Source organism: Haemorhous mexicanus, chromosome 1 (genome assembly GCF_027477595.1).
Source record: "Haemorhous mexicanus isolate bHaeMex1 chromosome 1, bHaeMex1.pri, whole genome shotgun sequence".
Taxonomy (NCBI): Eukaryota; Metazoa; Chordata; class Aves; order Passeriformes; family Fringillidae; genus Haemorhous; species Haemorhous mexicanus.
Genome location: NC_082341.1, coordinates 35,774,055 through 35,786,422, shown reverse-complemented (window position 1 = coordinate 35,786,422; position 12,368 = coordinate 35,774,055). Strand labels below are relative to the sequence as shown.

Below are 12,368 nucleotides of genomic sequence, written 5' to 3'. Positions count from 1 at the left end.
TCCAGACCAGGCTGGCTGCTCCCTGCAGAAGTACCAAGCATGAGGCACACATTATTTAAGCTGAAAGGTGCTAACCTCAAACAATGCTTGTGAAACATCTCTGCAACTACCACAACTGGGAAGAACAGCGAGAAGTTAAAGGACACTTGGGTTTAACAAATGTAATACACCGAATAAGCCATGTAAAGTTCTTGGCAGGGGGGGAAGTCTTCAAAACCAAGGAAACCTATTACTACAGGGACTCAAACTACTCATGTCTGATCTACCTTTCTCCACTAAGTGGTAGTAATGTGCCAGGCCTAAATACATTTCTCATTTCACATAAATATTAATCTTGAACTCTAGAATTAACACTGGCTTTTTGCAACAAACTGCCATCAACATATCTCAAAAAAAACATTATTTAGGGACCATTCTCTGTAAACCACAAAATACATTTCAGTTGATTCAAGCCATTTCCTGAAGTGATTTATTTCCAATTATTATTGAATTTTTTCTGCCTTATGTAGTAAAAATGTATGTATTTACATTGTAAACATGAATATTACAATGATGTAAGTATTATTTCAGCAACTCAGAAACTAACATTTGCTACAATACCTACATGAAAGAGATCCATTCTGTTTTAAATTTACTAAACAAAGAACCATGGTAGAGTATACAGAGTCACTGTCTTGCCGTTTTGTGCGGGTTCCTGTACTGTTCACAGGAGTTACTTAAAATCAATAAATAGCTGCCTATCCTAAAACCCCCAACAATAGGAAAGAAAACATTCTTAACAAAGGCTTCAACACAAGCTGAATTCCTGTCCTTTTAGTCCAAACTACACTTTGGTAATACAAAGCAATGAAATTGTATTTTTCTAAATAAGAACCATTTACATTTAATTTTATGAAACGTAACTAGAGCAAAGAGTTGGCAACAGCAAACTCTTTTATCACAAGGAACTAGGTAATCAAATATATAAAGCATCCATGGTTGTCCATCATAAGAGGTACTTCACAAAACAAAACCCATGCAGACCATTCTGCTGCTGCAGAATTTCACAATCATTCTTCCTCTCCTATCCTACACTAAAAAGGGCAGTAAAGGATGGGGATCCGTTCACAGATGCTAAAACATCAAAGCACACACAGAGCTGCACAATGCTCTGGGTTTTTTTAGTGTAAGCAAAATAATAATGCTGGTAAGAAAAAAAACAAATATAAGAAAATAGCAGGGAAAAGTTATAATCACAGAAACTCAGCCATAAAAGGATCTTGAAAATTCTGTGGATGTGTTTTTTACCAGAAAAAGCAGCAGTATTATGCAACACTGATTATCTCATAATTTAAAGGAAATATCAAACCATTTTAATCAATTTTAGCAAAGGCATTAGGACAGTCATTACACTAATAGGCATAATATCAATTATCTGCTATATACTTGTAAAGTACCCATTTCTTACACCAAAATGAAACACCTATATGTTTCTTTTGTTAAAGATTTTTAGAGTTAATTTTGAAATTCCGCTTAATATCTTGCTATTTTTTATTGTTCATTTGATCAAACTGGCAGCTGCTATTCTGAAAAGGAGCTGGTTTGTTTGTTTAAAGATACTTCCTGTCTGCCTGCACTTATTGCCAGAATGTGAATATTTGGTAGCTGAAAAGATCCCTGAGCATGGTATACAATCTGACATACTCAAGGATATTTTATTACTTACTCCAAAAGGCCAAATGACATTAAAAGGAATCCCAAGAGAGGCACAAATGAATCACAGCTATTTTACTTTCCCAAGGCTGCAGGTAACACTGTGAGCCTCAGTATTGCCCATTTCCAGTCACTCACTATAATGCACCCTTCAGCGTTTTGACCACTCATGTTTTATGGTCTAGGAGGGAACAGGCGAGTGAATCAGGGACCTTCCTCTTCAGAAACAAGGGACAGGTGAGGCTGTGCAGACAGCTCTGGAAAAGAAGCCACTTAAGTAGATATTAAGAGATGTACTGCAGTCAAGAGGACGGGCAACAATCCTTTCAAAGGACTCCTTCATGCACAGTCTTCTACAACAGGGAAAAGCAAGTGCAGCTTGGCACTGCCCCTTGTTTCAAAGGCACGCCAGATGTGAAGATCAACTGTAAAACAGTAACAATGCTCTTCATAAACACAGCTGCAAAACAGGGAAAGAGGCCACTTGCTACTTACTCTCCATAAAGACAAACAAACCAGCCCCTTCCAAAGGGCCCTTTTTGTGCCAATGCTGCGATCCAGTAATAATAATAAAAATATCAATTTGTACTTACCAACAATTATTGTAATATATATAGAAGGAACAATATTTTCTCATAAATTGTATTTTTGAACTAGATTCTGCAACATCATATTGCTCTGTTTAAAGGTGGTAAAGAATACATATAACCAATTTTTATTTTAACCAATATGATTTGATCTTGTACCAAAGTCTACAATCACTTAACAACAACAGAAAAAATAAAAAAAAAATCACATACCACGTATGATAAAATGAGAGCATCATTAAAACAGGATGTTTACCTGAAGGTGGAAGAGCTGCATGTATGTTAGAAGGTAAGTTAAAACTAGAAAGAACCTGGGAAATTGAAGGTATAATCTGAAAAAATTAGAATGCAGTTAGTAGGACAAGTACAAGCTTTTTGCAGATGATTGCTTTTGCCCATTACAAAGAGGAACAATCAGGCAGCAGCCTGCATAGAAGGATCATAATGAAGAGGTGATTAAAAGACAAAAGCATCATACTGAAACTTATTAACAGCTGATCCTGTAGCAGAGCAGTGGATCACAGCAGTGGAGCAGAGTAGACTGACCTCTTGAGGTCTCTTCCAGCCCTATTTTTAAGCCTTCTTCAATACATATACATGGCTGATTTTTATAACATTTTTATAGTTTCCTCTTTTCTGTGTATATTACACATAAATTATGATATACCTTTCCTCCCCCAAAATTGACCTGCTAGTCTGTTTATATTTTCACATATAAATTTTGAACATAATCCTACATTTGTGGGAAAAGATAAATAATTTAGAATCCATGAACTAATACTATATGTGTTCCAAATTAATTTGGCCCTTAGAGATTGATAACTGGTGAATTCTATAGAAGGGTTTTTCCTAACTGAGTCAGTGCAAATAATACAGGGATTGATGGTAATATCACCCATGGACCAGCAAAGGCTGGAAAACTACACTATTAATTTGTCCTGTCAGTTTCTGTTTAAATTCTTTTAATCTTCCATGAATGTAGTCAAATCATGGGAGCACGGTGTATTATTTGTGAACCATGGGCAGGACACCACTGCTCTAATTCCTAGTTTAAAAATAGGCTAAACTAGTCGTGTCACTAATCAAGCCTGATAATAGGCATAAGTAAAAATCTTATTCATCAGGTATTCATAATGATTTTTAAATCCATTAATTAATTTTTCACCACTGAAAAGACTGAACATGTTTTGTGGATAGTCTAAGGTTTTGTGGGCAGAGGGGGTGAAGGAGTTGCTGTTATTCACACTAGCCAAGCTCTTTACTCAGTTAAGAGAAATAGACAGATAAGCTCTTCCAGAAGAAAAGTCAGAGAAGCTAAATTCATCCAAATTAAGAGCCTGCTTCAAGTCAGCTTTTGGAAAAAGTACTTCTCTTCATGGACTATAGTATATAAGCTAACAATCACATAAAGGCAGTATTCCCCATGTATACATTTCTACAAACAGCTTTTTTTTTATGTGTTGCATATCTGCAAATAAAATTTTGATTACTGTGGTCTACAGAAACTACTCATGCAAATAAAATACATTGCACAACATACCCACTCAGCGGCTGTGACACACAGAGTCACAGTTAACAAGTAGGAAACTGCCTGATACATAGGTCTAATGTATCTATGATACTCTATGCAAATACTTGAGGTATACAGCTTTTGTATCACAGGGGATATGCTCTTTACGGTGTTAAATATTCTTTTAATAATATTCAATTTTTTAAAAATAGAAAGCCAGTACAAAATCAGTAGTAGAGGATGGAGAAGAAATACAAATATGGATAGGTGCCGGTAACCTTCTATAATCTAGCTGAGAGTCCAACAAAACACAGAGACAGCACCTTCTAAAAGACAGCTGCAGGACTCATGGAGCTGCAAGTAGCTATTCAGGTCTCTCATACTGACAAACCAGAGATAAGACAGATCTGCATTAAAACAAAAAGAAAAAGCTAAGAAACAAACAAAAACAAATCCAGAATCTGCCTCTCAGAAAGCCAACACTTTGGCTGCATAGCTGTCCAGGGTAAGATGTAGGGGGAGCTCAACTATCACAGCCTTCTTTCCTAAATATATGTGCTTTTTTTGTGCTGTCACTTTTGGTGTCAATTAGCACATGTGCTCTAGGCAAAATACCTTTTACTGCTGGCACATCCATGTCCTTCTTTCAAAGGTCTTCTGTAACCAGAAGGAATTCAGCTGATACTATTGCATTTTGTTTCCAAGGGGAAAGGCATGAGTAAATCAAATATGTTGTTTCCTTCTTTCCTCTCCATGGCTGTTTTCTTTGAAGTTAGGGAACCTTAGCATCTTTGGACCAAATCAAATTTATTTGCATCATTACACAGGTTTCTTTGCAACATGAAAAATGATTGAAAATCAGGTAATTTCATATACTTTAAACTGTGTCCAGCAACTTAATTCCATGATATTTTCAGATGGAAGCCAAATATGTATGACCTATTCTTGGGCCTCCAGGAAGACTTGCAAACATTGTGGCTAAGACAATTTCGGACTGCAGAGAACCTAAGTCCACTGAAAATGCTACATTGGAGCTTACCATGAATGCAAAAGTGTTTATATCAAAGCCTTTAAAACAATCATAGTTGTAGAAAACACTGTCCAACATTTTCCATATTCCATATTGTTTACACCTGATACAAATGGGTTTACAGTATGAACTAGAAATCACAGAAGACTGAACAAGTTAGCAACATATTCTGGCACTCTAACAAGAAAGAAGATCTTGATGTACACGCTGTCTAAATCCCCTGTCATAGAAAGACATGGATATGTTTAGTTTCAAAGCAAAGCTCTGCTGAAAATTATACCCTAGAGTATCTACCTGCTAAATTTGGTTCCTCTCTTCTTACAGAATTTGAAAGATAGAAGTTTACAATGCTCAGCAAGTACGTGACTTTACAGAATGAAAGCTTGAGTTTAGATATATAAGAAAAAAAGAAAGATGCAAATTTGCCTAAGTTATCGGCCAAGAAATGTACTGACATTGAGATCAATATTGGTATATGCAAAAAAAAACACCCTGAATTTTGCTTCCACACACATGTTAATAAAAACACTCCTGCTCACAGAATGCTAAAGCCACCTTTCTCCACGTGTTTCTCACTGCTGCCTTCCTAAATAACTGCAGCCTCTCCTAAGTGTATCTCTTCTCATTTTATTAATGCAACCTGTCTCCTAATAAAGACATATTTATCCCCATGGATCTCTTTCTGTCTAGGTCTATAGCTTTGGGAAACCATGAGGTTCTGTAAGCATTTATTGGACACCCCTGGAAGCAGGCAGCTCTGAGGAAACAAACCCATACACCACAAGTCACTTGCCTGAAAGATTCTCAAACGCCTACCACCTCAAAGTCTCTTTAAGAAAGGCGTGGAGGAACCTCACACAAAAATAAAGCAAGCTCACTGCCAACTGTCAGAGAAGCTAAGAAAAGTTCACAGGATGCTCCAACCCACTTTGAACTGCAAGATGTAAATTAATTTCACAGAATATTATAGGAAATGTTGTAGGAAATTACATAATAGGAAACCACAGCCAGCTGCACCAAGGAAAATATTATGGAAAAATGAAACAGTCACCCCAAAACGCACTACATACAAACAAGTGGTATATAAATTAGTTCACAAGTCAGGTATCCAAAAGCCTTAATCCCATGGATGCACAATGCATCATCACTATTGCCTCTTGAAAAATCAGAATCTCATAAATACAGAGAATAAGAAATAGAAAGTGAAAAAGTCTCTACAAACATATGTATGTAGTCCCTGGCCCTCAAATTTGGTTCAACAAAGGCAATCAATAAAATACGTTATTCCATAAAAATTGCTACAAATTCAATACAAATTGCTACAAATTCAATTTAATCCTTTCAGCCTAAACACAGCTGATACATGAGAGTGAAAGGCCACGTAAACTACTATGTATAAAGACTGCGTTGCTTTTTCCAGTAATAGCAGCTGCAGCACCTGTCATCATGCTAGGTGACACCTCAGCCTCGGAGAGTAAATCTCCTTATACCAAACAAGAAAGAAAAAGTCAAAATTAGCAGGTGCACAAAAGAAATAAGACAGAAAAAATATGGAGCTACTGGAAAAAGGGAACAGATACTGCAAGTAAGAAAGGAAAGGGAAAAAGGCAGCAACTGCTCTTCTCAGAGTTATGAAAATAGACAGCCAATGGAAGCACAGACTGAAACCAAAATAAAACATGGATCTATGCTCCTGATTTTCATGCACAAACATGTGGTTCTAAAGAATTTTATCTGAACTAGAACTATTATTCAAATGTCAGTTTTCCGTTCGTGACCCAAGCACCTACACAGTAATTGGCAGACACAACATTTAAGTATTAGATATTCCATAAAGGTGCATTTTACAGATCAACTACAAAGCCATGTTTTGCATGAATGTAGTCCCTGGCCCTCAAATTTGGTTCAACAAAGGCAATCAATTTTTTCATGTTTTGCATGAATACATGAAATCTACATCTGCATGGAGCAGACCCCTTCCTTAAGGTTACTTTGTGTCTTCTTTAATAGCAGTTATAAGCTATTAAAACTCCAGGAACACTTTCCAAAAGCATATTACATCTTACTTTTCCCATTCTTTACAGACTTCTGCTCTACAAGAGCAGGCAAGAAGCATCTTCAGGTTTACTACCCATGCCAGATGTTCCAGTAGGTTTCATAGTGAAAACCAGGCACCAACACACCTGGACTCAAACCACCTGAACTGCTGAACTAAGCGGGCAAAATCATAATCAGAATATATTTAGACAAGTGATTTTTCCCAGAAGTACTAAAACAGTCATATCTAAAATAAATATGGACCACATAACTTTAAATGCAGTGTTGCCACATTTTTCCACCTGAGATAATTATTCAAATAATAAGAGAAAGTTTTAGTAATCAGTTCTTGGCTGTTGCACAGATTACTGCTCACATCTGCAAAACGGTATTCAGCACCAATAATAGCAGAAAGTTGAATAATTTTGTATTCTTAAGTGTTGTCATTGCTGTAGAAACTAAGAACCTTGACTCGGGTATCCATGAAATGTAATTCAAAACCTATTTCCTTATCTCATGCTTCTTGATCTTAATATATCACAAATCCCTAGGTACTGTGACCTTGCTTGGTCCCCAGAGAGGGAGAAGGTTGCAGCATAATTAAATCATACACTACAAAGTAGTAGAACAGCATGGTACACACTGCAAACAACACTACTGTCTTTCTTGGGCTACCACAGAAGAAACAAGAAACTGTTAAGAAGTATAAGACCTGTAAAAAAAAAAAAAAAATTACTGACAAATCCAGCAAATATGAAATTATTCCAATACCGAGCTCAGCTGCCCCCTGTCCATTGTTATGATTTCTTTAGCACACACACACACACCCAGCATCACTGCTCAAACAGGAAGGGTGGGTACAGCCTGTCAAATGTGTTCCACTGCTCACTGCCCTTGCTCTCCCCTTGGTTTTTACAGCAAGACCCAGGAGATGGTAACACACCTTTCAATACGCTATTGTGTATTGATATTCTTGATATTCTACATGTTTTTCTATCCAAGCAACAGAACAACAGAGATAATGGGTAAAACGCAGACTGATTGTGTGAAATTTATGTTCTAACTGTGGTGAATTGTGTGTGTTTTGTTTGGTGTTGTGATGGTGCTGGTTTTGATTTTGGCATGGGGAACTTTCTGTCGATGGGACTGACATTTGTGAAGATCATATGATGGATGTGGATTTTACTGATAAGGGGTGAAACGTCTCTTGGGTTTGCATGACAAGATTTTGGTAGCAGCAGGGCTACAAGGGTGGCTTCTGTGAGAAGCTGCCAGTGGCTTCACCCATGACCAACATAACCAATGCCAGCCAGCTCCCAGATGGCCAAGCCAGCCCCACCAGTGACTGTGGTAATGCCCCTGGGATAACAGACTTAACCGGGGAGGGAAAAAACACTGATCAGAAGCAACTGCAGCCAGACAAAGGGGGGGACAACAGACAAGTGAAACAACACTGCAGACATCAAGGTCAGTGAAGGGGTGGGAGGAGGTGCTCCAGGTTCCAGAGCTGAGATTTCCCTGCAGCCCACAGAGAAGACCAGGGTGAGACAGGCTGTCTCCTAGCAGCCCGTGGAGGATTCCATGGCAGAGGAGGTGGATGCCTGAAGAGGGCTGCAGCCCTGTGGGAAACCCAGCCTGGAGAGGGCTCCTAGAAGGATTTGTGACCCCATGAGAGAGCCACACTGCAGCAGTTCATGAAGAACTACACTCTGTGGGTAAGACTCAGGCTATAGAAGTTCCTGGTCCCACCCATGGGAGGAGACCCAATGCTGGAGCCGGGTAAAGTCTGAGGAGTCCTCCCATGAGGAGGAAGGAACTGCAGAAATATGTGATGAACTGACCACAACCCTCACTACACATCCCCCTGCACCACAGGAGAGGGGCAAAATGGAGAGAAGGTGCTTTGAAGATTTGGTTTTATTTATTATTATCCTATACTGATTAGATTAGTAAAAAATTAATTTCCCCAAATTAACTGTAATTAACAAATTAATGTCACGTTTTGTCCTTGACAGTAATTTCTGAGAGATCTCTCCCTGTCCTTATCTCAACCCATGAGCCTTTCAGCCTTTCATTCTACTGCCTGTTCCCTGTCCAGCTGAGGAGGGGAGTGATAGAGTGGCTTTGGTGGGTGTCTGGAATTCAGCCAAGGTCAGCCTACCACAGCTGATTTTGGAAGCATATAAATATCTAAGAAGACAACACATCTAGTTTAATTTAGATCTAGCTGATCTTGATTAAACTCAGATCTTAAGTACTTGAAGTTGTGCCTCATTTCACAGCTGTTATACCATTGGAGCAATTTCTCTGTGTTCTCTCAATATTTTCATTGGAGTTGGGAAAGCTAACCCAACATACATCTCAGGAAGTGTGGATTTAAGAAACCAAAACAAGCATCTTTGTAGAAATAATTGTATTAAAAAAAAAAATCCCATTCCTTCTTGCCCAAACTACATTCTACCACTGACCCTCCCTCTACTTTTCAAGCTGAAACATAAACGTTCAGAATATGCAGAGCTACATATAAAGATGTTTCTATAGGTGAAGTACAACTCAGCCTGCTGCTAAACGAGCTGTCATTTTTAACAAGAAGAATGTTCCCTATTATGTACCTTCTCCCACCCCCAGCCCAATGAGAGCCTGAATCTCTCATCACCTGCTGTGTGCCTGTCACACACACAAGCCAATGGAGCTACTAAATTGCTCTGCACAGGTGCATCCCAAATAACAAGCATACTGTGCAATTCATGTCTTTCCCTGCCAGGCTGGTGCCCATGTTGTCTAGTCACAAGCCAGCCTTAACAGGAGTTAGACCCTTCCTTAACAGGAGTTAGACCCTTCTACTTTAATAAACCTCAAAACATGACGCCCTGCTACCCCCAAGCGTGGATGTATACAAAGCCATCCTCTCACTGTTGCCCACTTCTGACAAAGGAAAAATCAAGTCCCCTCGCCACAGGGGGGAGGGAAAAAAGAGAAAGGAAAAAAAGCTGCCTGTCCTTTCATCTAGAGCCAATGCTCTGTGAACCCAATGTATCACCCGCATCTCCCTGTCTCTATCATATAGAAAAAGACCCCGATGGGGAGGAGCAAGAGCTCTTACCTTAATTATGCTGCTCCTCCGGGGGATGCCGGGTTTGCCTTCTCGCTGTTGACTGGCGGAAAATCCTCTTTCTTTGCTGCTGCTCTCCGGGCTTGCAGGAGGAGCTGATCCCGGCTCCTCACCGGCTCCCGGCTGGGCACAGTCCCCGTTGGAGACCCGGCTGCCCGCACTGTCAAAGCGGGATCTCCCGCCGCCGCCGCCTCCTCCTCCTCCTTCCCCATCTCCTGCCTTGAACGCCACCTTGCCTTGGACCGGCCCCGGGGAGGAGGGCAGCCCCCCGCCGCCGGTGCCGCCACCGCTGCCAAACTCCGCCATCAGCCTCCCTGGCTACGGCAGAAGCACCACCGCTGCCCCCCTCCCCTCCTCCCGCGGCCGCTCGGCGGTGGCTCTCCTTCCGCTTTCTCTCTATTTACGATCGGGGGATTTTGAGCCTAAGTCTCTCTCCCCCCCGCGCATTTGGCAGCCGAGGCCGCGTAGCTCCAAGCGGGGAGGGGGGACGGACGAAACGTGTCGGTGGCAGCTCGGTGAGCACCAGTCCCGCAGCACCTGGGGAGGAAAAAGGAGACGAAACGTGACAACCGGTCCTCACAAGAGGCGGGGGAGCGTCGCACCGCGGCGCGCTGCCCTGCGCGCACACATGGACACGCGTGGGAGGAGAGGGGCTGCCCGGGGTCCCCGCCCGCACACGCGACCCGCCGGGGGCACCGAGCGGGGCACCGAGCGCAGCTCCGCCGCGGGGACAGGGACCGGCCCGCCCCGGCCGCCACGGGGCGGCGGAGGCTGGAGGGGACCGAAGGAACTGCGCTTTTGGGGCTGATCAGCCGGGGAAAACGAGAGGCGTTGATGGCGGTATTTTCTCACCCTGATACAGCGACACCCACAATCGCTGAAGCAACGAAACGGGAGCGAAAAGAGAACTTGCAGAACAACACGCCCCAAAGCCTCCGGCCCCGGCCCGGGGGAAAGCCCGTCCCACGCACGGCGGGGACGATCCGCCGCAGCCCCTCTCCGGCCAGGAGCGGCGGCGAGAAGCAGCGGAACACGAGCAGGGTCGCCGCCGCCGCCCCGCGGGGCAGCCCCCGGGCGCCCTCGGCAACTTTTCTTCCTTCCCGCTGCCTGCCGACATTCAGCAGCTTTAGAGCGGAGACAGCCCGACCGGGGCAGCGGCACCCCCGCCCCCGCGGCACCCTCGCCGGCAGCCGCCCCCTGCCCGCACGCTGCGGCCCCGCTACCCACCTCAGCGGCGAGCGGAGCACCCGGCTGCCGCTGCTGCAGGAGCCGCTTTTCCCCCTCTCCCTTCCTCCCCGCTATGGTCGCCGCCTCTGCCCGGAGCCGGATACAGAGAGAAACTGATTCATGTGGCTGCTTCCCTCGCTCTCCGCTGCTGCTGCTGCTGCCGCCGCCGCCGCCTTCCCCGGCCCAATGCTCGGCAGCAGTCCCGTGGGGGGGAAACGCCGGCAGCTCCGAGGGGAGAGGCAGCCCCGGCCGCCCCCGCGAGGAAACTCTCCGGAGCAGGCTAAGCGAGCGATCGGGGCTCGCCCCCCCTGCCGCCGCCGCCAGTCACAGGGCCGGCCCCGCGCGGATTGGCGGCCCCGCCGCCAGCACCCCCTCCGGCAGCTCGGGGGCGCTCCGCCCGAGGGCAGGACCCGCCCGCCCCTTCCCGCGCCCCGCGCTTACCGGAGGATTCCTCCGCACGCTCCCGCCCCGCGCCTCTCGGCCGGGCTCCGGGCCGACACAAAAGAGCCCTCTCCCCGGCCCTCCGCGCCCGGCCGCATCCTCTGCTCCCCTCCGCTCCGAACGGCGGCTCCTCCTGCCCCTCCCGTCGGCGCCCCGGGCCCTTCATCCGCCCTGCCCACCCGAGGGGCTGCGGGCGCGCAGGAAGGGCGGGGGGCGGCGGTGGAACGGCCCTACCGGGTGCTGACAGCCCAATGAGAGCCCAATTAGTCCAATTAGAACCGTTAATTATTAAAGGAACGAATGCGATGGAGTGCTGGAATATTAAAAGCTTAACGGAAACTGCAACTTGATGGTTACCTTCAAGCGTGTCCAAAGCACAGCATGCTCGGCCGGAGTGCCCTCACATAACCCATACACACTCGTTTAGGTTTGCTATGAGACAAATAGGAGGGACTTGGAGGAAGAGCAGTAATTTAGAGAGCCACATATTTATTTTTACCTCTTAACACAGCTGCATGTTGCAAGAGCTTGATATTTCACGATTAAGTTGAATAAAGGGAAATGAAATGCCATAGTTGCGGCACTTGGCCATTTGCTTGAAATTCAGAAATTGAGTCAGTTCAGGAGACAATACATTGAGAACATAAGTAAAATTGGAAATCACAGAAATAAGATGCAAAGAGTCACACTGAGCAAAGAGACACCTAAGACGGCCCACACCATCTGACCTTC

The 12,368-nt window shown here is 44.0% G+C and overlaps 1 protein-coding gene across 1 annotated transcript in view; it reads right to left on the bottom strand.

Annotated features, from left to right (window-relative positions):
- PLCL2 (phospholipase C like 2) overlaps positions 1–11,541 on the bottom strand; it is a 99,769-nt gene extending 88,228 nt beyond the window's left edge. The window contains exons 1-2 of the mRNA XM_059845974.1: positions 11,196–11,541; positions 9,960–10,505 (exon numbers count right to left, since the gene is read on the bottom strand). Of these exons, the coding sequence (XP_059701957.1) occupies positions 9,960–10,274 (315 nt within the window). The 5' untranslated portion in view covers positions 10,275–10,505; positions 11,196–11,541. The remainder of the gene's footprint in view (positions 1–9,959; positions 10,506–11,195) is intronic.
- Between the last annotated feature and the right edge of the window lie 827 nt (positions 11,542–12,368).